The following is a 24948-nucleotide window of genomic DNA, read 5'->3' on the forward strand; positions in this document are numbered from 1 at the left end:
GTGTTTGACTTCATCTTTTTATTAATTGATTTATTTACCCATGCAATTGTGATGTGGAAGAGTGATCAATGGTACGGATTGCCTTGATCTCTTGCAGGAGGCTGTGGAGGGCAGATACCTTAGGTGTCTCCTCCAGTCATTCCCTGGTGCGTGTCAGGAGGAGAGCTCACAGGCTTCCTCCACCCAGTGCAAGGGAAGACACTAGGTCCCTCCTGGCCATGGACGCAGGTCAGCCAATGGGGAAAGAGCAGATTAGCAGATTTATTGCCCTACTGAAAACTACTGCAGTCAGATGCAGGGCTGTTTGACATGACCCTGAATATTCCTGGTCCTATGATCAGCTAACCTATAGATCCCCTTCTTCTCCCTTTTCCCATCTCCTTTCTTTTCCACTTTACCAGCCTCGTTCCCTCTCAAACAAACCAACCACCTTTGATTACTTTTTCGCCATTGGTCCTAGTTTTGTTACATCCCTACCCAAATTTGGTATTTGTGATATTGTTTCTTAGGTAATCTCAGATTTGTAGAGAATCGCCCTGGTGCTGTTTCCCCTCGCAAGACTGTGCTTCCCAAAAGGTCTTTCAGTTATTTGTGAGAAATGGCCAGACCTCACAGAATTTCCCCATAATCATATGTGAAATCCAGCCATCCCTTATGGCACTATTCACAAGGTTTTGTCACCTTCTTACATTGTTACCGTGACAGTGACCGAGTGCTGTGCTGGCACAGGTTGCCCAGGGAAGTTGTGGACTATCCATTCTTGGAGATATTAAAAAGCCATCTGGACATGGTCCTGGGCAACCAGGTTTAGGGGGCTCTGCTTGAGCACGGGAGTTGCAGCAGATGACCTCCAGAAGTCCCTTCCAACCTGAACTGGTCTGTGATTGTGAGAACCCATCGTCATCAGAACATGTCTTACCACCTCCTGACAGAGCATGTTCCAAGTGCTGCCCAGTTACATGGGCTCTTGGATTCTTTTGTTGCGTTCCATCAAAGATACCTTCTGGCAGTGTCATTGCAAAACTGGGTGTTTGTACCAGTTGCGCGCTAAGTTTTTCATTTTCTAAAAGCAATACAAAGTAACTACAGGATATTATTTTAATGAATAAATACAAGTCATGACTTAGAAATCTGTAATGCTCCCCATATACATTTCACTGGATAAAATGCAGTCACCATAACATATTAATGATCAGTAACACTAATGAGATTATACAAATGCCTAAAGTTCCTGAGTTCATTTTGATTTGTGATGTTCAATGTTTACCAGCCAAATTACATTCATGCTTTAAGTTCTGGAATATGTTTGAATAGGCTGTGAACTATTTTGATCTCTGAATCTTTTTCTAGTGCAAATGACCTGTTACAAGACCTAAAGAGCACGCAAATTTGTGCTAAGAGGTATTTACAGAAGAAATACACGTATCTATATACATGCACACCCAATTCCCTATCTCTCCAAACTTCCATTACTCAAATCTGTGCAAAAAGGGATGACAGAATATTAGACTGCAGAACATAGATTGCAGCATTTTACACCCCTAGATGTGACTACTTGATTTAGAAAGCAAACAAAAGTCACATTCAAAGGACCATGCTAGCTGCTCCTTTCACTTAGCAAAGGTTACGTATATATTGAAAAATCCTTAATTCGTGAAATTCCAGATAACCCAGTTACACATCTTTATGTGGTTTGATGAAACGTGTCATTAATATTTGACATAACTCTCTTCAAACAAGAAATTCAGAACTCTTTAACATCCATTGTTGCTGATTTGCTCTTAGTTTAATGATATAAAAAAAGCTGCTATTAATATAAATATTATACATAAATATGGGGATGCCTTCAGGACATGAGGTTAAAATCTGATCACACCTTTGCATAAAAGGTCAGACCTTTGCAAGCCTACCTTTGCAGTTAGGGATGGTATTGCCACATTTTACTTTTCACGTAAACCCCCTTTTTTCTTTGTTGTATATCTGCTAGACTATGAGCAGCTGAGTTATGCTTTTGGATATGCCTGTACTCAGCTCAGGGCTAAGCAGGAATTACTTTACTCAATGAGCTAAGCCTGTTCTAAACTTTGCAACCACTTTGTGACGCTGCAGGCCATTACCAGCAGTTGAATTAGCTGCTGCTCGGAAAGTCAATGATTTTAATTTTTTCCCCTAAAAGGTAAAAAATGACAGAAGTATGGAGTCAATATAATCAGGGGTTTCTCGGATGCTGGATGTTAGACACTTTCTTGGGGTTATTGATGGCTTTCTGACCTGTTGTCAATGGGTCAATGAATGATTCTGTATGGAGAAGAAAAAGGGTCCTTTTCTCAACGTAGGTAGGTTCTGTAAAGATGATTTTCAGCCTTGGGGAGAACACCAGAGTTCGACTTAAATTAAGTTCTTGAGCTGTAGTTCGTCCTTCCCTATGTAATCACATTTGTACAATGGTAGGCATTGCCGAAGAGTCATCTGCCTCACTTGGCTCTTGGCCTGGAGTCTGTATCAGTTTATCCTGCTTGTGAGCAGGTTCTAATTTCAGGTGCATCAGGGAAGTTCCCAGCATATGCCGTGGCTGAGATGGCACCCTTAAGAAGGTCACTGGTTAACATTCAGAAGAAGAAATGCAGAAGCATTTCCAGAATTTGATCATCAGCTGGCATCTCTCAGCTGTCGAAGGACTGCAGGACCACAGGATGCTGAGGGTTTCTCTTCTAACCGCTCAGTTGTTTTCCGCCCCTCGGCTGTCTTACATTTAGTCTTCATAGTATGTAGGTGGCATGTGAAGGGTACTCTTACGTTTACTCCCTGTGTATATGAGGGATTGGGCTTTCTTCTTTCTAGCACTTGCAAAAGAAGTGTTGTCATCCCCTGTTAAGGAGAGGTAGGAAGCGATACTTTCCCTCAGGCCATAGCTGAGACAAGAATCATCCATTGCTGCCAGGGTGCTTTCAGTATCTTCAGTCACCTCCAGCCTTTAAAAGAACAAAATTTTGTTACCATTTCAGCTACTTCAACTGAACCTATTAGTATAATATTAACAGTTGTCAAACCAAATTATATCAATTTTATTGTATAAAAAACTTCCTGTCTCATAAATCGCCAGACATTTCTGTCTCTTAGTGATTTTCCAAAACAATCAGTACAACAGCAGTATCTAAATATTTTTTGGCATCTGAAAAGGAAATAGCATCTATATACTTTCTCTCTTTCTTCTTAGTCTGTTGGAAAGATGATCTCGGTACTGCACAAAATTTTCTTGATGTGTTAGCAAATGAATATGCTTTGTGAAGGAAGGGTAGTGGAGGGAAATTTACACTTCAAAAATAAGAGATGCTTTTGTTTCTGAAGGTGGTTGTTTCACCAGCTTCTGAAACCTGACCTACTTTCTCTAGTTGCAGTCATGATATTAGAAATGTCATGAACCTTGAATTGGGCTTTGTATTGAGAGAGACACAGTAGGAAAGATTTACGCTGGGATAACGTGTTCATTGGACTTGCGTTGCTTCATGGAGGGCCACCATGTGAACAAGGGGGAGCCATTTCCAACTATCGGGGCTCACCTGTAAGCTGCTGCACGTTAGCGTGCCATTGGTGGTGGATCTGACTAGGCTTTGTGGCCTGGCTCTTACTCCTGCTGCTTTGGTGGAGAGGATTCATGAGCCCTAAAGGGATTGCACAGGTGGCCACACTCGTAGCTGGACAGGAGATATGATTTAATGTTAACTACTTTTTTTCACAGTTAGACCCAGATTATCAGTTAGGGAGCTGGACATCCGGTTTTCATGGGTTAACCTGCTGTCAGCAGCTTTGAAGATTGTCTAATCTTTAAAACTAGTCTCAGGAGAAAGAAATGGATGTGTCTTCTGTGTTGGAAGTACAAGTATATACAAGGCTGGGAAAAAAACCTTGTTTCTGGCAGCCTGTGTTCTGTGTGGTACCTGTGAATATTTCTCCAGCTGAAGTTTTTATTCCGCATCACCACAGGAGGAACTTGATTCGTCATGCTGTTGTTGTTAGTGCACTGGGTAAGACAAGGTGTTGTAAGGACGCAGCAGAGACCATCAGCAACTTCTGAACAGGGAAATGAATACACAGTTAATCTTTGCTCACGGTTATTTTCATTGTTTTCTTTCCCTGGTGCACGCTCAAATAAACAGTTTTGGACACAGTAGTAGCAGTCAATAAATTGTGTTTTCAGCAAGGACACTGTAACACAGGCTTAACTTTTCCCTTTCCTCATACCTTTGCCTTTTAATTTATCATGGGGTATGTTTCCTACAGTACAAGTGAGGAACTGAGACACTGAAAGATAAAGTGGCTCGCCCAAACTGTAGAAGGAAGTTTGTGACAGAGCAGGGACTTAAACCCAGGTTTCCCGAGTCCTCAGTGAGTTCTTCTTTTGCCTTCTATCATCTCAGCCATGCAAAGAGAGTATAAAATAGATGCAAGATACAACCACTCAGATTGGATTGTATGTGTACCTGTTCTGCTGTGGAACATGGCTTGGGAATGAATCAAAGTTCACGTGTTGCTTTCATTTATGTTTCATCTCTCTATCCTCTTCTCCTTGTTCCACTAGGAACATTGCATATGTTCTTATGCCCAAGTAGGACCACAGAATCATAGAATCATTTAGGTTGGAAAAGACTTTTAAAGATCAAGTCCAACCATTAACCGAGCACTGCCAAATCCACTGTTAAACCGCGTCCCTAGAGACATCTCGGGACATCTAGGAAAGCAGAGAACATTGTGGCTGAACACTCGTGTTTTACATCTCTGAGCTTTCTTTTAGGGTGAGATGCTCTATCACCTCATGGTGGGGGAAGGAGAAGAGCTAAATCTCACTACATCTCTTACACCTATAACTCAAGTAAAATTTTAGACTTTGATTGTTTGCTTCTTTCTAAATGTAGAAAGGTGTCAGCTAACAAAAATGTAAAAATAAAAAATATCCTGTCCAAATTCTCACTCTTTTTATATCATTGGACTTAAAAGTTCCTTTTGGATATTTTGAATGTGAATATGGCTTTTCTTCTCAGTTTGTCAACAGAAAAGAAACTCAGCTGGCAACTCTTTGGCCAACACACTTTCTCATTTACCTATGAAATATGCAGATATAGTAGCTTTACATTTTTAAAATTACAGAGTACCCATTACTAATTAGAGCACAGAACGTATTGTTCTCTTGTAACTTTTATGCAACCAACTTATTGCAATCTTCCTTCCTTATTTTAAAATGTTCTCATTTTAATACACAGTAACTGCAGCCGCTCAGTTGTGTTGTTTGTCAAGTTCTCTCTCTGACACAGATTAAATTGCCATAAATCTGGAAAACTGTAATCGAAAGAGATGTCATTGACTGGACTGATATTAGTGAAAATGACAGCTGAATCTATATTTGAACTCACAGCTTGAGCCCCTTGAGATGACTTCTGCTGATAAAATCCAGCCATACTCTTCTAAAGTAATAAGGAAGAAACTAACAGGATTCTGAGAATTTTCTGCTGTATGTATGGTTGTGGGATGTAGTGGTTCCCAAGAGAAATATGATTGCAGAACCTGGTCTTAATGCTTTTATGCTGTCTGTCTATATGGTAAGTAAATGGCAGATATGTCCGTGCTGGTAAACAAAGTGAGCCAGGCATTGAACCTTGGTCCTGGCACCCACAACCATGACTTGCATCTGTACAGCTTAACATTTTTGTACACCCAAACTTTGACTTTAGCTGTGCTGGGGGCTGGGCATCCCTGGCCTGTGCTGACCTCCAAAGTATCTGAAAGCAGTCTAGGGAAGTGCTAGACAGTAGTGTTTGGCCCAGCTAGTGTTAGGGACAGCTCTATTGACATGGCCATACAATATCATATAACAATATGGGCAGAACCTAGCTGCGTTCTTGGGTTGATTTCAGTTGTACTGTTAAGGGTAGCATATTTGTATTTAGGATCAAAAGTAAGGTAAAAGATATAAACCCAAAGTTTTTTGATTACTTGTTCTGTGGCAGGAGTTGCAAACCTTGGACATAGGCAAAACTTCTTGCTCTGCACCTTTAATAAATACTTTTGCAGTTGCCAGTGGAAAATTTGTTTATTCCACAGTTCTTTTTACCTGAGTAGTGATTGACAAGGTCTTCAAGGCACTGAAAGGTTTGCCGTGGAGAGATGTAATACCAATTATTTGGAAGGCGGAAGATCCTGTAATGTTTCACTTGCCTGTGCCGCACTGACAAGGAATATAACCCTGGAGAAAGAGAAGAACTAATTAGACCAAAGTAGGGCCCTAATTCTGGATGGATATCAGTGTCCACAACCATAGTATCTGTAAGATGTGGTCCCAGAAAGATCTGAAAAAAAACGAGTGGCCACCCTAATTTCTAGTTATGTAGTATACTTTATATATATCCTTAATTATAACAAAGGAAATAAAAAGCCCATCATCAGGGCCTGAGATTTTGATTGAACGTAAATTTCTGGTGTGTTTTTCCTTTATTTTTCTGGTATGAGATTTTTTGAAATTGTGGAAAGGAAATAGTTCTTTACAGAAGTTGTTTGCGTTCCTCTGAAGTGGGGGACCAGACTGATGTGCTGCTATGCTGATTTGGTCCGCTCCCAATAATGCAGTAGCTGTTACCTGACAGTGCAGTCCTGGCAGGAGATGACAAGTTGGATTTTCCTGTTTATTTGTTCAAAACTATTGTGCAGCGTTTAGTTGGTAAGGGCTGAATGTTGATCCTAAATTTCTTTGAATTTAGTATAGGTATTATGAAACTAATTGGCCTGTGTTATGCAAGGGGTCAGAGTAGATTTATTATTGCCTTCTAACTGTAGTATGGTGATATTAGGATGTGTGGTGCTTCGGAAAAAAGGAAGACATCATGTTGCACAGTGGGAGATGTATTCCCATTGAAAAGAATAAAAATATAAAGTGTGTACAGTACAATTCCCAAGTAGCTACAGAATCACTATGAAAGAAAATAAAATTGAAGCTTTTTAATTTCTAAAAGGTAAATAAAAGAACCACTGTTTATGTAGGAAATGCACGTATCAGCCACCCTGGGCGTGTATTTTATAGCTTCTTCAGGCAATATTTTGTGGACCAAGGCAAAGCTGTGACTTTTCCTCCATTTGAAAAGTCCCACGGCCTAATATGCTTTGCATGTGACCAAAGTATATAACGGTGTTTAAACAACTGTGTCTTGTTTGTGCTGATGCCTGTGGAACTTTCCATGGCCATCACTAACCCTGTTTCCAGCATCGCTCGTAATGTAGGTGACTGGTGAAGACTGGCATGCTGCACTGGGTGCCTTTAACTTCCCATCACGTACATTTGCTGGTTTCAGACTGATCCATATGAAGCAGGACAGGGAGTGAATTAAAGAGCTGTAAAACTATTCATGTCCGAGATCAAGGGGGGGAAAAAATTGTATTTTCTCACCTTTCCTAGTTTCACTCTCTCTGATCATGAAGGAGCCGACCTTGGTGTTGGGTAGCTGTAGAAGTTCCTCTGCTTTTTCTCTTCCCAGCCCTTCAAATAACCAGCTGTGAAGCAGGAAAAAACAAATTCTGAAATCTGGACACCAGTGAAACAGAGAGCAGCATGTGGCCGTGAAAGTGCAGCATTAGCCAGGAAAAGTGACTGCAAAAATAACACTGTGGCTTTCTGCAGTTATTCTCTCAACTATGTCCAGGCATATTTCCACAGTTTATGGAGAAAATCTTGCTCTCTTTGAGTTCCATTAATTTTTGTGAGACTAAGAGAAGAGTGAAAAAGGTTTGGACTTCTTAGGGAAAGCAAAAATTTTCAAGCTGCCTTGATCTGAACGGTTGGGGACATGTCCCTGCGGTATATTGATGACATATCTGTGGCATTAATTAACTCCCTCTTTTTCATTTAAACCACTTTTGTTAACCTCAAATTGTATTTTATTACATCATAACCAAACCCAAAATAAAACACAATTATTCTGCCTATGCTAGGGAGCAGCCCCGCCATTTAAGTTAATTGACTTAGGGGATCAGGAAAAATGGAATTAGTCCTACTGATTTTCACCACAGCTTGGTGCACTGCTGTATTTTGGCATAGCTAGTGTCTAACCGTGCAACTGAGCTTGTTCGGCTGGTGTAGGAGTTACTGGCACTTTATTTTAAAGTTGGTTTTGTGTGTTTGATCCAGCCTGCTATCAGCGAAACAGTCTTGGGGAAGCTTCAGACAGTAGCTTCCTTTATCATGTCTGTCCCCTGTCTTTGGGAAAGCATCTCTCTTTCAGGAGGATAAAAAATCATTTTAACATCTGAGCACTGGCATAAATTGCAGTGAAGTTCACAGTTCATATGCTTAAAATTAAACGGGTATTAAAACTTTTGCCAGAAAAGTGTGTGCTTTAATGTTTTTTGCCTGACTGGTGTCTACGGCAACAAGAAACCTCTGAACCTTCCTTAGTTCTTCCAGTGTGAGAGCTTACATTCCCGAATGACTTATTAGTCTTTCTATTTGTTCTTTTTGGTCTGTTTTTCATGAGCAACTCTAGCTTAAATTTTACCCTTTGTAAATACTAAAAAGTCTTTCTAAACAAGGTGTCTTTATCAATGTCTTAAAATTAGAGATCAGTCCATGCAACAGAAGTATTTTAGATATCACATTTGAGGTTTTTTTGACCCTTTCCAGCATTTAAAACTAGGATTTTCCTCTTCATATAATCTAAACTTAGATGTGGATGTGATGTTCTCAGATTCCAAAGGAACTATTTTAGACTGTCAACAAATAAAATTTCTGTCTGTGTGGTCACTGTTGGCATTGTTTTGATTATGACCCTGAATAACTCATCAGGGCAGCATATGTAGAAACATAGCATTGAAAGGCTATAGGAAATGCATTTACTTACCCGTGGTAAACCTTTGCTACGTATTTTCCTGGAATATAGTTTTCGTGACCTGTTGTAAGGGAATGGACTCTCCACCAGCCTCCTTCACTGTGTGAAAGCAAGAGAAGGGATATTTTCAGATGTACTTTCAGTGCTCGTCCTCATTTTGGAAATTAGTTAAGACATACAGATTAGCCTGTAACCTTCTCTCTGTGTTCCTAAATCTACGTATTCAGTAAGGGACCAAAGTTTGTTTCATTTAGGGCAGTTCCATTTCTAAACCTCCATCAGGATTAAATTCGGACACAGAAAACACTACTTTTGTTCCATTTAAATTACGTAAGTAATAAAATATTTTTCTGTAGTTAAAAGAAGGGTAAATACTCAGTGGTTAAACCATGCTATGCTCTGCCTGCCCACAGCTAGACTTGTACTGGTATCCAAGATGTTCAGGTAATGGCTGAGTATGTTGTGTCTGGACAGCCCTGTAGTCACTCCTGTAACGTCAGGGTGGAGACATAGACCCTGTCTGCCTGGGAACAGGTTTTCAGTCTAACTGAAAACTGAGTTGCTGACCAGACTCCAATAAAAAAGACCTCATAGCTGAAACTAGGTGACTAGGCAGACGTTTTTTCACTGATATATCTTAAGCTCTTGGTGTGATAATGAATGCTGGCTTTGGCTTCTGAATCCCTTAGGAAGGGCAGGGTAACGAGAATTTTCACAGGGATGCTGCGGAGCTTTAGTGACTAGTGAGAGGATGCTGATGGTTGATGGGTTCTCTCCATATTTTCCTTTAAGAGTTTGAATCCAAATCATCGTGTGTCTTGTGTTTGAATGCTTTTTTTTGTTGACATTCATATAGATGGTCCCAAATAATGCCTGGACTGCAGATCAGAGTCTCAGTGTATGTCAAAACAGCTGAGTTGAAAACGCTTAGATTAAACTTCCTGAGTTATAGCTTCTGGGACCATCGTCCAGAATGCATACGTTGAGGAAAAAAGGGAAGTGTCTACTGCTCAGAGCTGGAAATTTCAGGGCCCCACAAATTTTGTTTGTGGGTTTCCAGCTGACATGAAATGATCTGTAAGAATTTTAGGTTATTTTGGTTTTTTTCCGTATAACTCTCCCAGACAGAATCAAGAATTGCAACAACAAAAAACCTGAGAGACTCAGCATCTCCCTTCCTCCAAACAGCAATATTACTAACCCTGAAAAATCCCTGTGATGATTAGAAGTCCCAGAGCAGCGCATCTCTCCTGGGGCAGGCGCCACAGAAATTACGTAGATTGAGGGATCATTGGAGGACATCTGGTTTGGCTACTGCTAGCTCAATGCAGTTGGTCATCTGGTAATGAAAGGCACCTGATAAGTGTGGAGAGTGAGACACTGTGCCAGTGGTGCTTATCTAATCCTGCCAACCCAGAGCAGGCACAAATGCCTGCGAGGAATTGTATTTTCTGTGGGGTTCCATATATCATGTTCCTGGCAGGTTTGCCACTACACATAACTGTTTTGGTAGAAGGCTGAAAAGCTGCCATTATGGAAGCAGTACGTGCTGCTTGCTCACGTTGGCTTCTCCGTGGTGACTCCTCATCGCTTGTGCTCTGGTTGTGCCTGCCATGTTGCTCTTCTCTTCCACTGCATTTTGCTTCTTTGAATGACTTGAGAAAATGATTATACCCACAGCTTATGTGCAGCAAACGTCTGCAGCCAAACAGCTCCTATTAACATCAGCGCATACCCCAGTAGGGAAGAACAGGTCCTTCGTTAGGACACTACACTTTGTCTAGAGCATTGGAGTGTTATCTTCTGTGAACAAGCTGATTCAAAATAGGAAGAGGAAAGTCCCCATCAAGGCTTGCTTTGGCTCTTATTTACTATTAGGAGAAGCTGTTGATTATGGCACAATAGACAAACGTGACAAAAACTGCTGCTACTGAAGCCTCGCTTTTAGAAGTTGTTCCTCCAGTAGATCACACCATGCAGCAGATGTATGCATATGATACACCACACATACAATTCCCATCGGCACGGGCATATGCAGTTATGTGGTGGTGTGATGTCGTAGCTGATGAAAGCTGGGAGTGAGGCTTTAAGCTGGAATTTCCAAGCTAAAACAATTGTTGTGTTACGCAAACTGCAGCAAGGTTTAGACAGCTAGAATTTACCAGAGAAGAATTCCCCTCCTTTAGTGAAGCCCTCCGTCAGCAGAAAATGCATCTAGTGGTATTGTCTGAGCCTTGTGACCTCTGGGTTCAGGGAGGCAGAGAAAGCACTTTGTCAGGAGAACATAACTGCAGCCATTCTGGGTCAGACCAAAGGTCCGCGTAGCCCCATATCTTCTTGCTGACAAAGGCCACTGAAGGTCACGGTGGCCTGGAGAAGAGTCCGAGAATTCACCAGTCGTGTATGATTCTTCTGTCCTCCAACCATTTCACACTCTGACTTGCTCAGGTAGAGATGTTTTTTTACAAATTTAGAAATACCCAGAGGATTTCTCTGCTATGAATGTGTCTGGTCTCCCCTTAAATCCGTCTGCTCCACCAGCAACAAAAAATGAAATCTTTTATTTCCGTTTAAGCAGGGGAAACAGTGGCTGTGGGGCCAAGTAACTTCTAGGAGGTCACTGTGTGCCGATACAAGCTTTGCATAAAATAATATCAAGGCTCCTGGTTTCCATTTTTTAAATGTGTGCAAGAAGTGTGCTTACCCCTGTGTGTGGCAACATTTACATTATTCCCAAGGTCAGTCTAAAGCAGTGCTCTTAAGTCTAATTCCTCTGGGGTTCATAACATTTTGGAGTGGAAGTGGCTGGGAAATCTTTGACCTTTTCCCCACCCCCCACTAAGAAAATGAAGACAGAATTAAAAAGTTAAGAAGAAAAAAAGCTATTTTTTCATTTTATTTTTGTTACAGTTGCCTAAAATCTAGGGTGAAATTCTAAGACCTAATCATAAAGGAGTTTTAGGCAAAAAGGGTGCGAGAGAAAATAAGAGACACACTTGACAGAGAAATTCAGAATAATTTTCCTTTTATATATGATCCAAACTATTTTTGCTCTTACTCTGTTTTCCACTGACATAGGAGGGATACTTTCTCAAAATAGTTTTTCAAAGCAGAATTCTGTTTTGAGTCCTACTTTAGAATAGAGTCTGAATCCATCTTCAGAAACCACATCAGAGGAATCCAAGGGTCCAAAAGCAATCTGAAATGCCAAATCCTTAAACTATAGGGAAATTTACAGCGTGGATAAGTATCCTTCCTTGCAAATTCTGAACTCAGTTCATTTTGCTGAACTGCACCCAGTTTGGGCCAGGTGCATAAAACAGAGCTTTGCATCAATTGTTACAAAAGCCAACTTAAAAAAAAAAAGATCAACTTACTCTGATAGCACACGTAGTTTTTCTCCTACGTGAAATATGGGTTGGCTTATGTCTGCTGAAGGGTAGTCATAGAGGACAGCAAGGAAATCACTTTCCTGGCCTGTTAAAGAAGAAAGAAAATGTCACTTAAAAACAAGATAAAGTTCTGAAGCAGAAACAGATTTTTCATTGTGTATGTTATATTTACATAGTAGGGCAAATGGGGAAAAACAATCTCACTCTGAAATGTCACTTGGTAAACATAAAGGGCTAAAGATGAGCCTATAACTTTATAAGAAGAATGTGAAGATATTAGAAATGAAAAAAGGTCATTTGGTTAATTGTAAGCAACTAAATTTAGACCACTTTTTCTAGTAATTACCATATTTAAAGGACATACTCAGTTTGAAACTAGCAAAATTAGTAAGTATTTATAGTATTAAGAAGTAACCCAGTTTGATTAATGCCACTGTCTCTAAATTTCTCCAGCTACAATTTTGAGCCAAGCTGATGCATTATGTTTAAGGAAAGAAAGATGCATGTTGAATTGTTCCATCATTTAACACCACTGGTACTTTTCAAAGGTATGAAATTAGTTTAGATCAAGGGCAATGAGAGTGTGGCCATTATCTCCCGTTTCCCATCACTTTTTAAAATTATCTTGATGAACAGCCAGAGGGCTTTGTTCTACCCCCTTGTGTGGAAACTCTCCTAGAGGTAGCACATGATGTCCTTATCTTCAATTTAAGAAGAACACGGGTGTTTAAAATTAAATCATTGTGCAACTGCAATTTGCAGAACTGACGTCCATAAAGAGATAAGAAGACCTTTTACATCAGTTGCGATGACTCTGGGCCTTGCAGCACTGTGTAGTACATGGGCTGAGTCTCCTGGGCTTCTGAAGGATGCAACAGGCACTTTGCACAAGACTGGGACTATCAAATGTTCAAGAGCTCCTCATCCAGAGGGAATCTGGTGCCCAGTAAATGCTGACAGGTGAGAGATTCAGAAATGTGTCATGCTGAGTGTTTTGGGCACTTTGGCAAGAAGGATATTGCAACAGGCTGCCTGTGTTTCTCCTGGAAGTGGGTCCTTTCCCTCTGCACATTGCAGTACCCTCTGCCAGCACATGGGAGACAAATCTTTCCCTCTGTCTCCAGCAGGATCAGCACCCCGTTCCGTAGTAATACCATCCAGCAGTATGTCTCCAGAGGTGGTCTGATCTCCACTTGCCCACTCTGGGCAGCTCAACATGTGCGAAAAAGGGAATGAATTCAGGGGAGGAGAGAAAGAAATTAGCCAGAGAGAGATGCACTTCTGTATCTTGTTAGATTTTCTTGTTTAATATAGATTCCTTATCAATTTGTCTTTAAGGAAGACAGGTTTTTAGGGAAACCTAGAAACAGCATCCTGAATGAGCGCTGAGACTGGCTCTGTGTTTTGTGCCTCTGTGTCCCAGGGCCTTACAAATAACTCACAGCAATAACGATGAAAGGCTGAAGGAAACATGCAGGTCTGCAGAAAAGAAATATTTTCAAGAGGAGAGATTTTACACTTCTTATCCTTACAGCAGTGATAATGAAAATATACATATTAAGAAAAATATTCCACATCTGTGGTTTAAAGGAAATAAAAACCAGTGTTTTCTCAGTTGATTATGAGTAGCTCTTTGTTGTTATGTTATAGGGACTTGTGTTATGCAGAGTAGCCATTTTACCTTCCTAGTCAAACTGACTAAGCATTTTTAGTCACGCTAGCCTTTGCCTATTGAAGTAGCCCCACGATACAGTTAGTGAGCATCCTTATGGATGCAGAGACGGCAAGAGTCTGGAATAGACATTGATTAGTTTGACAGTGTACCATGGCTTTCTTAGTTGATCAGTGTCACTGATTTAAACAGGACTACTCCAGTACCTTTGTATTAATCAGCACACTGCCATAATTAGTCTACTGCAACTTATTATACAATTAGTTCAACTACGCTGGAGAAATTCTGTGCTGACCGTGCCTCTGATTGCTTCCCTGTTCTGCACTAAAAGTTACGACACCTTCCCTGTCTATGAAACTGCTTAGTACCTGAGGCTAACGGGACCTACGTATTGGTGCTGAGTTTTTTGCAATGAAGCAAAATCTTCACAAGAAATAAATGTGAGAAGGTACAGTGTAAGAACTGCAGCGTGAGGATAAAGTGCTGTCACCTAATTTCTCATTGCAGATTGTTAGAAAGCAGTTCTACACAGAACGCCATTTTTTTAGCTTAATGACAATACCTTTAGCAATGCTTTTTTAAAACTTTTGCTGTTTATTTGTAAATGTTTTGTTTCCATACTGAAAGGGTGGAAAACAAGTGCTTTTCTGCTCTCCTTCCTTGTGTACCAGTGGTTTGCATTTCGTTATGCACTGTGGGATATGTGACTTTTTCTCTGCTCTATCAAGATCTGCATTACTTTGTTTACGCTTTCACCTTTATATTCGTTTTTGTTTCAATTTTGCATGTTAATTTGTAGTTCTGAAAAGGAAAGAATTAATCATAGTGTTGGCTGCCACATCCATGCAAACGTTATCTCTTAAACTACATGTGCTTATATTAGAGTGAAAGTAAAGGGGTTTTATACTACCAAAACCTTTAAACCCTCACACTCCACAAACAAAACCTCATTTTAATTGGTATTTAAATCAAACCTCACTGGGTTTTTTGGTCATGTAAAGTACCCCACCGCACTCTGCAACATTTCACAAAACCCATACTGGTTCCTTTCAAACACAAAACCCTCGAAACAAGGACTAAATTATTACCCTCTTTCTCCACTCCTAAATTTCACAGTGATCTAATAGATTTGATCTGATGAGCTCCCCATGCTTTTAAGTTGTAAAAGAAAAAAGACGATTTGACTGAGTTTTTCTAACACAACCTCTCCTCCGCAGTGCAAGTGTAGGTTACATCTGAAATGGAACAACTCAAAAGTTAGAGTGGAAAGGTCGAAGCACAGTCATTTCCACTGAATCAGGTGTTAATTTTGGTTGGGTTTTTTTTTAGGAGTAGAAAATGAATATGAAATGAGTGCTGGTTTTAGATGTCTGCATCCCTGGATGTCTAGCAAAGTGTGAGACTGAATATTGCGTGCTTCAAATAATTCATTGTGAATGGACTATGGAGCACTATTAGAGAGGAGGGGTAGCATAGGCAGAGCATCCAGATCCAGCTCATCGCTCTCAAAAAACCGCTGTGCTGTGCATCTGTGTGGTCCTTGTCTGGAGCGGGAATGAGCTGCTCAGAGCTCAGCTCCCTCCATCATCCCAGCTTTGCTGCCCAGCAGAAATGCTGTGATTCATGGCATGGCGTGTACCAGAGAGGGTAAAGGAGGGCACCCGTGTGTGTCTGGGAGGCTGTGCAGCAGCCGTAAGGTGTGGCTGCAGAGTCGCTTTGACGTACCCAAATTAGATCTAAACCAGCCAGCTTGGGAACTGAGAGTTACGCAGGTGCAGCTCAGTAAGGATTAACCCTTGACTCAGGGCCCCAAGGGAGGAAAGAGGAGGGGGTGGGCTCACATCCCCTGCTGACCCCCTGCTGCTGTAGCTGCTCTGTTATCAGTACCTAGGTTGGGTCAGGGGTGCCCGTACAGTGTGCTTTCCGATGGAGTGCAGTCATATTTGGAGTTCAAATGCCTCCTGGGGAAAGGCAGGTTCCCTTTTTCAGGACCAAGACCGATGCACTGGAGGTGAGGAAAGCACAAGGTTTTGCTTTCAGTGCAGCTCTCTGGCAGCATGAGGGGTTTATAGGGGTCTGAGGAACACATTCATGCTGCAGATAAGTCTGCAGACTCCAGTTATCTGTTTTCTTTCCATATCTTGGTTATTCTTTCCTTTCTTTCCGTTCTGTTTCATTCCTTCCTTTTATTCACTGAAGCGAGCCAGTGTAAAACTTTCTTTTCCTAATAACTGTCGGGACTGTTGTAAGTCTGTGGATTGGATCCTCCACCTCACTTGAAGGTGGCTGTTCCTGGCCTGTGGGAAATATTCCATGTTTGGTGATGTGATTTGGAGTTTGAGCTGCTCAGGAAGACAAAAAGATACAAACTCATTGGATTAACCTCCATATAAGCTTTTAGCACTAAGTTCCTTTTCAAAAGTCTATTTTCATTGGATTTGGATGACAGTACTGATACTTGACTTCCTGACTTTAATTACCAACGTTTAAGCCATTACGAATAATGCTGATCTTGATTCAGACTAAGAGTTAGATCCAAAGAGCTATGCAGGCTCTTAAAGCTGCCTTTGGATGCTTAAACATAGCTAGTCAGTGCAATTTCACCTGTGTGAGTGTCTGAGACATCCCTCTGGCCTTGGCACATGCCACTGTAGCTATGGGAGACTTGTCTCTCCCCAGGTGGCAGCTGAAGGTCAGGCAGGATTTGACAAAGCACCTTTCTAGATGTGCTAGACGTGTAGGAGAGTGCACGTAAATGGAGCCCTGAATTCCGAAATGGGTAATTTCCCTTTGCAATAGCTGTGCTGTCAATGTTTGCTGAGTTATCTTTTAGGGGTACGATCTATTTGCTTCACTGAAAGGGATGCAGTTGGCTTTAGCTCCGCTCGATCCTGACTTTTAGCGTGTGCAGGAACAATACAAGCTTGGTCACAGCCACGGCAGCGACCCCTCACTCCCCTGCTCGTCAGCGAGGTCCCGCTCGGAGTGCGTGCGCGTCTCTGCTTTACGGTGACGGCATCCGTGACAGCAGTTGCTGGGAAGATTAACATAAGCACTCTTCTGCACAAAAAAATTAAATTGTCATTTCATGTTGTGGGCCTCTGAGTAGCCTTCACAGATCTTGGCCTCTGCTTTATTAGGAGTTAGGGCTACACGGCTGCCTGTATCAGCTAATTCTTGGCCATGCTAAAAGCAGGGCTGGTTTCCTTCCAGCACTAACGAAACCAGGCTGATTCCCTATCCCTATCATAATAATCCCTATCATCATAAACACAACTGGACCATCTTTCATGGAAAACCCCAACATTTTGATTAATGCCTTCCCCTCTAAAAAAAAAAACCACAACATCAAAACAAAAAAGCAAAACTGTTTTCTCTTCCTCACCTTTGGGGAATGATTTATTGCAGCCCTTACACCAGCTGTCTGTTGTGCGGCGGCGTGAGCGCTGAGGCTGTACTGGCTCTCCTCCCGCCCACTGGCGGTTTGGGAGTAGCAGGTCACCGAATCCCTCTTGTTTTCCCCCCTCAGACGCATAACCGCTATCAGCCTCCAGCGGGAGGGAGGGGGGAGCTTTGCAACCTGATTTTTTTCACGTGTGGATGCATAGGGCAGATGTGTTAGATCCCCCTTTGGCAGCTCGGCCTGTGAAATGTGTATTTCTGTATAAGCTTTATCGATGAACCTGCTGACACGTTGGCCGCGTGCTACTTTTAACGCGGCTGTCTGACAGCAGACTTCAGGTTCAGTGCAAGCATAACATCATTAAGGTTTTTAACCTTAAATGAAGCAAAACCAAATTTCAGGAACAGATTTGTACAAAATACCGCATGCAAGTATGTCAAACTACAGCGTTTCTGGTTTCTGAAGTAATCCTTCGGTGCTTTCTGATTTGGAAGGAACGTCTTTCAGGGAGCACCAGCAAATAATAGTTTTAACATTTGGGTTTTTTAATTAAAATACTTCTTGGAAAATGAGCTAGAATGTACCTAAAAATAAGCTCTGTCTAGAGGATGCCATCATTCTCCCACAGTCAGGGTCTTGCCTGCTTTTATCATGTCAGATGGATGAAGGAAGACACACGGATGGACGTAACGTATATTTTGAACATCTTTTTCTCTTGAAAGAAATTAAATGAGTGCTTACCCGTTTGGCTCGGCACATTTGTTTCTTCAGAGGCTCTCGGTGTTTTCACAGTATTTCCCATTGCGCTCTCTAATTCCGTCAAAGCTCTTCAGAACTAAATCAAAGGAGACATTGAAATTAAACATCAGAATAACACCTGCTGCGCCAACAGATGAGAAATGACCTAGTTTGGGTGCCTCCAACTTTATGCAGTTTTGCTTTTGAGAACTCTTGTGTCAAATTCATGTGAGAGTTTTACATACTTGCTAAACTCTCACCACTTTGGTGCTTTTATCAGGGGAATAGCAGAAAACCACAGCTAGGGAAGTTGCTCAGAAGAACGCAATGCAGTAAAAGTTTCCATTACCGGCACCTCAGCACAATAGGAAGTCACAGCAAAGCCATGCCCGTACAGTCATTTCGTACACAAAATGTTCTTTTCAGCATTTGGATTTCTGAAGCTACAAAGAAATTAATTAGATTGATGCATCTGGTTTTCAGCACTGTGTGTCTATTATGTTGAATTATTTATTGCCGAACACTAAGAACGTTGTTCAGTGGGTTCTTTCTGCTGCACTTGTGCTCTCAGCGAATGTGGGCAATGTTGTTTTTCCTCTTTTTTCTTTCTTTTTTTTTTTTTAAAGTAACACCTTTCCTCAAAGTGTTTAATCTCACAACACTCCTCCTGCATAAAGCCAGTGGTGCAAATGCTTGAGACACTTGTCTTAAGTCTTGGTGGACATACAAGAAACAGTATCAGACAATTGTGGAACTGAATATCGTGAGAAGGAGCATTCCTTCTCATCGCTTTACTGCACCCGCCCTAATTCCGCCTGACAGATGACAGAGAGAAAAACCCTTTGGATGTGGAAGGTGTCTGATGCTATGGTATATTTTCAGAGGCAGAGGAGAATAAGCTCTATCAGTTCAAAATTGTACATTAAATCAAAATAACTCAGCACTACTAGCTGATAGCTAATTATTTTTAAAAAATATTTTTGTGTCAGTTGCCCCGTGCAAAGGATAACAGGAGCTCTACCAGCATCATGTGGATATTTGCTAAACTCTGCATCTTTAAGTCTTTTCTAGCTTAAATATTTCAAAGATGATGACAGCCTGTGGTATGCTGCTCTTTACTTACAACAGGCTGGAGCCTGACGGTGTTAGCTGGGGAATTGTCTAACTTGAGAAGCAGTACTGCTGAAATCAGGGAGACTTTATTACTAATTGTCTTTTGGAATAAGATTGGCAGAATTGAGTATATCGCTTAATTCCATAAATTTTTGATATCTTACAATGAGTTTAGGGAGAAACCCTATGAGAAAAATATGCCGTTCAAAAGAAAGAGAATTTGCCTCTTACCAAATGCAAATAGATCAGTGCTAAAACAGATGGTAATGCACAGTTTGACTCCACCTCATCTCATTTTCAAGCTTCTTACTGCTTGTTCCCAAAAGCTCTTTGCTAGAAGTCTCTGTGTCACTGGCCAAATGGCACATCACCCTTTCACTGCCTGCACTCAGGAGCTAGCTTGTGGCACATCTGTAGGATGCAGCTGTGCCAGTGCCTTTCTGACAAGTCTCTGAAATCTGCTTTCACAAGACCAAAAAAATGTTTCATTGCCTGATATATGAAGTCTAGAAGCTGAATAAAAAAGTAGGCTTAAATTTAAATAAACTATTTCCATATGCACATTTGAATAAAAGGGTCTCTCTTGGTAACAAACACAAAATCATTCTCCATTTAAATACACCTAAGTTTCTAAAACTAAAGTCAGAATTCATTTTGGCAGGCCTTGTCTACTTGCAAGGTTGTAATTTCCTGAAGTAACTATGAATATTTTTTCACAAGACCCAATTTTAATTTCTTCAACATTTTTCTCAGATTTATCCCATTAAGAATAAGAAGTATATGCATAGGAATAGCGCAGCCAGCACTTTGGCTACAAATATTGCAGATGTTCCTGGCTCATCTTCAAATTAGCCAGCAGAATTTCCTGGGCACAGGAACAGAGAGCTCAACAAGGCTGAAAAAGTCAGCCAGGGAAGTGAGGTGAATACCTGGACAGATAACCTCTGCTGAGCTCTGTGCTGTAGTAGCTGCATTTTTGGAGTACTTGAAAAAGGCAGTTCAAATCTGGCGAAGTGTATAGTAAGCAAGCTGCAGTTACCAAAATTTTTTGTAATTCCAGATAGGTGCCAAGCATGGCAGCATAAATTTCTTATGCCCGTCTATAATTTTAACACATGTAATTGTTATTTACATGAGAATAGTACTTGAATTTTTTGTCACATAAGTATGGAAAAATAAAAATAATAGAGTCCTACCTCTGTGTATCCCTTTATTCTGGGCCTCGGTATTTGAGGGCCAGGAGAGCAAGTCATCCTACTAGCGATCAGAGTTGTGACAGAGTGCTTTCAAGGGCTTTTTTTCCTACTCTTAAGGTACAGTGGATACAATTTTTAGGTGTGCTTGAGTCACTTTGGAAAGTGATACGTAGCATTTGTACAGGATGGAAAGAGTTCTGAAAACTTTACCTCACATGCGCAAACTTTCTAAAAGCACGGCACGTTTGAGCAAGGCATCTTCGTTTTTCTAGATAGTATGTAGGGATCTAAACTCTAAACATCACTTTAAAAATACCTGATGTGGTTTTGAAGGTTTGCGTATATGTAGTTTGTAATTAAACCTCTTGCTGTCTACCCCACTTGGGTTAAGTACCAGACAACTGGCATGTGCCTACTTCGTATTTTTGCAGAGCACATCCAAAACTGACCTGGCTCACTTCAGCCGTACAAATTGTCACTTTATATGACCTTGTTCTTCTCAAAGGACCTCTGAAGTCAACAGGACAGAGCGTGCAGCTCAGTGCTGCTACTTTAGAGGTGGAAGACTCTGACTTACGGAAAATACAAATGTTATAAAGTACTTACGGTAAGAGTGAAGAGCAATGGCATTTTGGACTTTGATGTCACGAGCGTGACAGTTTGCTGTGTCTCATTATATTTTCCATGCTGTTTTGCTGTCACTAATTAACCATTGGTGGCAGCATAAAGTCTTGAAAGGGACAGAGAGTTCAAGATGTTCTCTAGACTCATGGCAGAAGCGTTCAGTAAAAAAAAAAGCAAATGGAAAGCTGTGACCACTGCTGTTGATTCACTTATCCAAAGTGAATAAAAGGAAAACGGCAGATATCAGACTAGGTTTTACCACTAAGTCCACTTGTCATTACACATTTGGGCAGCATAAAAGTGCCTATAGTCCAGTCAAAGGGACTGGAGGGAATGCCCTGAGGTATGGCTCAACTCGCAGACATTTTAATGTGCGATGGAAATGGAAGAAATGGGAAATATTATTTGAAATGGAGGGGGCGGAACATTGTTTCTACTTACTCACTGGCAATGGCGTATCACTGTTTTTAGAGTAACAGTGTATGAATTAGCATCCTAAGTAATTCTAAACCAACATTGCACATGACTCAAGTGCGTGATAGAACTTAATGGCTTAAGTAGCTTGTGCTGGCATCGAGTATTGGCAGTGCAATACAAATCCATTGAATCGCTCTATGATAAACTATGGTGGTTTTCTGAAATTTTGAGATACTCTGCAAAAATTGACTTACAGGAAACTGTAGAGCATCTTGTGGCTGAGCTGATTTTTTTATCATTTAAGTCAGTGGTGGAACAATAACAGTTTTATAGATGATATTCTTTTGAAATGGAGAACCTGCTCCAGGCACTGCATCTGATTTAAACTCGGTGACAGAGTTAGGGATACGAGTAGGGGTGGCTTCCCTCTCTTGTAGAAGCAGATAATTATGCCAGATCCAAAGAAAATCATTCACTGGGGGTGGTTTGGGAAGAATAAAGGAGAGGTGGTAGATTTTAAGTTCACCTTGTCTTATCAACCCAACGCCCTTCATGGAGGAGTGCAGCTGCCCTTCAGCTTGGAGGAACCGCCGTGCTTCTGGGCTGCAAACCAAACTACCTGCAGGTGAAAGGGCGGCTTTCCCCGCTTGCAGGCCACCTCTTCACCTTGATTTTAACTGTTCAGGTAATGTATTTGTAGTCTTCCACGCTTTGGTCCTTCCTTCCCCCCCCACCTTTCCACTTGTGCACATGGTGTTTAAGGAAGGCCGGTGGCTGCAGCCAGAGCTGGTTGCAAACACACAGCCAGAGGGGTTTAGTGATCTTTACCGCTTTATTTTTGCTGCCAAGAGGAAGGTGAGGAAGCAGCAACAGACCCTGTCCTGCTTTGTGTCCTGTTTGTCAGTGACAGAACTCTCGGCAGATATGAACTCTTCACCTGTCAAGACTGGAATCTCATTGACCTACATTGTGGGTCCCAAAAACCTGTGGTACAATTTGCACCTTCCGTTCCTGCGTGCAGGACACATAGCAATGATTTCCTCTCTCAGAATCTGTTCTCTGAGAAAATGCGTTTCTGGAGCAGTTAAATAGCACGGCATATGGGAAAGTCCATCTCTTTGTAAGAACTTTTTCAAAGTCATATTTAAAATGATTGAGAATTAGTACATATAAAGAATTTAAAATAGTAAGAGAAATAAAAAGGCAAAATAAGCACCTGAGTAAAGCCTCTCTGCAAGGAATACTGCAGACTAGTAAAATTAGGACATTCATCATTCCTGAGATGCTCTTCTCTCTTTTGTTTTTGTACCTGATATTCACATCTATACCGCCAAGATCTTAGAATTTAATTCTCAGCAAGGTTCACAGGTATTGTCTGAATCCCATTTAGCTTGAATATGAAAGTACCAGTATCCTGTTATTTTTCACGTGGGAAAAAAAAAGCAGCTTAGATTTCAGAAGCTGTGTATTTTTTTGGTGTTTTCCCCTTAATTTGTCATTAATCAAAATGAGCATCCTTTCAGCTTTTAGATACTTGTACCTTTGCGCTTAGGAAAAATCTTGTAATGCTGTAATCAAGGTAATTCACATAAACATGCAACTATGAAACAACACAGAAATACCACATTATGCAAACTTCTAACACTTTGAATAAAAAGCCCACTAACCTGTCTGTGACATTTCTCATATTTTGGGTTATAGTGAGCTGCAATTTGCTTCAGCATAAGGTCCTATGCGTCTGTCTTACTGTGAGCTTTCAGGAGAAATACTCCTTGTCCCTTCTATCTTTAGTACCACTCCTTATGAAAAGGATTGAGGCAGGCTTTTCTATTTCTACCTGTGGTGGTACTTGAAATCCACGGTCTGAATACTGTCATTGTTAATGAAATAGAGCGCCCTTTTATATAAATAAAATTGAAACATTTGGTCCCATATGCAGATGATCTAAAATGTAGCAGAGCAATGATTACCTTTAAATGCTAGGCATGATAGTCCAGGTTGCAGTATTTCTCAAAAAAAAAAGCCGTAGTCATAATACTGCGCTCATGCTGCCAGCAAGGTTTAGCTGATCAAGTCGAGGAGCAGCCGGTCGAATGAGTGTGTTGTGAAGTTCACGCTGTCATGTAGAGCAGCATTTGCCAAACAGGCCACATACTTCCTCTCTGAGAAATAAGGAAGGCTCAAAGTGTTTGCAACAGATGAGGTTCCTGTTGCAAGTCACTACTCGAGACACTTTTTATCTATGGGCTGAGGAAAACAGGGGGATTTTCAACATATTGCATCAGGGCTGCTTTGAGCAGATATAAAAAAATGAGCGAAATAACCCATTTTATGTCACTTACACAGAAATGGTTTCTCTTTCTCCTTTTTATTTCTTCCAAATTTATTTATCCAGGAATGTTCAGTCCCCAACTGTTTTGTTTTATGTAGTTTTGCTATTTTTTTCAGACAGACAGGAAGAGGCACAAAACTTTGTTTTCCATTCTTATTGAACCTGGATGGGAATGCAAGGTTTACTTTCTTCTTTAACACTTCTGTCCGCAAATAATTGAAGCTCAGTATCAGCGATGAAAGAATATGGAGTGAAATCCTGTCTCTGAAGCACATTTTCACTTCATCTGTACAAAGTGCAGAAGCAGGAGCCTCAAAACGTCTCTCATCTCGGTGTCTGAGATGGGGAAACCAAGATACTAGCCTGTTAAATTACCTGACTAAATTCACTTAGGAATATAGTACTGCAAGATATGAATATATAAGTCAAAGGGATTTATTAAGGTTTGCCCTCTGCTTTTATAATCGAGATGTGATCTGAAAAGCTTATATACCTAATTTTGTATAGTAAAATTAAAAAAAAAAAAAAACAAGCAAAACACAAAACCAACCAAACAAAAAAAAACCAAACAACCAAACAAAACGGAAAAAAACCACCAGGAAACCCGAGTAGAGTTCCTACTTCACACCGGAATAGCTCTGAGTAGATGCTCATTATAATGCCAATCTGTTTGATGATGAAAACTAAAAGTTGAGAAGTGGGGGAGCTGTTGTGTAACCATTATTGGAACCAGGAGACAATGATCAAATTCCCAGAGCTGTGCCAAAATTTGGAGCTATGGTAATTACAGGAGATATCCTTTCTCTTGGATGGGCTGTGCTAGCAGTCCTCACCTTGAAGGGGCAGGAAAGCGTTAGGGAGCTTGATAAGCAAATCAGTCTGCAACACAAAGCCATGACACCGTTATAGCCAGTGTTTTGGGGAGCTTTTTTTACCATACTGCCCTATGATTATCCCTGCCCGTTACATTTTGATTGTTTAGGACCTTATTGATGTGGCATGCACGTTTCCTAAAGGCATTCACCAACTGGATGTACAATGCTTCTGGAGTTACTAAAAGATCACAGGTTGGGGGATGTCTGCACCACACATGGTAATAGGCGGGGGCAGAGCTCTTGATCCTTCTCACTGGTATCTGCCTTAGGGTGGCTCTGACGGTCTTTGTGCCTTTGCAAGAAGTCACGTCATTTCCCA

The 24948-nt window shown here is 41.0% G+C and overlaps 2 protein-coding genes across 3 annotated transcripts in view; one reads left to right on the plus strand and one right to left on the minus strand.

Annotated features, from left to right (window-relative positions):
• The window catches only part of TG (thyroglobulin), a gene marked incomplete at its 5' end in the record, with an annotated part of 167437 nt that overhangs the window by 101583 nt on the left and 40906 nt on the right, over positions 1–24948 (plus strand). The window lies entirely within an intron of this gene.
• On the minus strand, positions 1085–23434 carry SLA (Src like adaptor). 2 transcript variants are annotated; one of them, XM_082479173.1, is made up of 8 exons: positions 23393–23434; positions 18076–18169; positions 12245–12344; positions 8880–8966; positions 7433–7536; positions 6107–6238; positions 3939–4071; positions 1085–2972 (listed from the first exon to the last, which is right to left on the minus strand). In XM_082479173.1, exons 2-8 carry the CDS (start codon positions 18134–18136, stop codon positions 2753–2755), a joined length of 837 nt encoding a protein of 278 aa, XP_082335299.1. In that variant the 5' UTR covers positions 18137–18169; positions 23393–23434; the 3' UTR covers positions 1085–2752. The 2 variants fall into 2 exon arrangements, with proteins under 2 accessions (XP_082335299.1, XP_082335300.1); XM_082479174.1 differs by lacking the exon at positions 23393–23434 and having other exon boundaries at positions 18076–19129.

Source organism: Vanellus vanellus (assembly GCF_965231255.1).
Source record: "Vanellus vanellus genome assembly, chromosome: 2".
Taxonomy (NCBI): domain Eukaryota; kingdom Metazoa; phylum Chordata; class Aves; order Charadriiformes; family Charadriidae; genus Vanellus; species Vanellus vanellus.

Bases quoted from the DNA above. Each gene is read 5' to 3' on its own strand.
- SLA (XM_082479173.1), bottom strand. From the start codon at position 18,136: ATGGGAAATACTGTGAAAACACCGAGAGCCTCTGAAGAAACAAATGTG. The intron at 12,345-18,075 runs GTAAGCACTCAT...CTTCTTTAACAG, and splicing joins AAATGTGCCGAGCCAAACGG to GCCAGGAAAGTGATTTCCTT. The intron at 4,072-6,106 runs GTAAAAAGAACT...TTCCCTGTTCAG, and splicing joins CCTTGTCAATCACTACTCAG to AAGTTGCTGATGGTCTCTGC.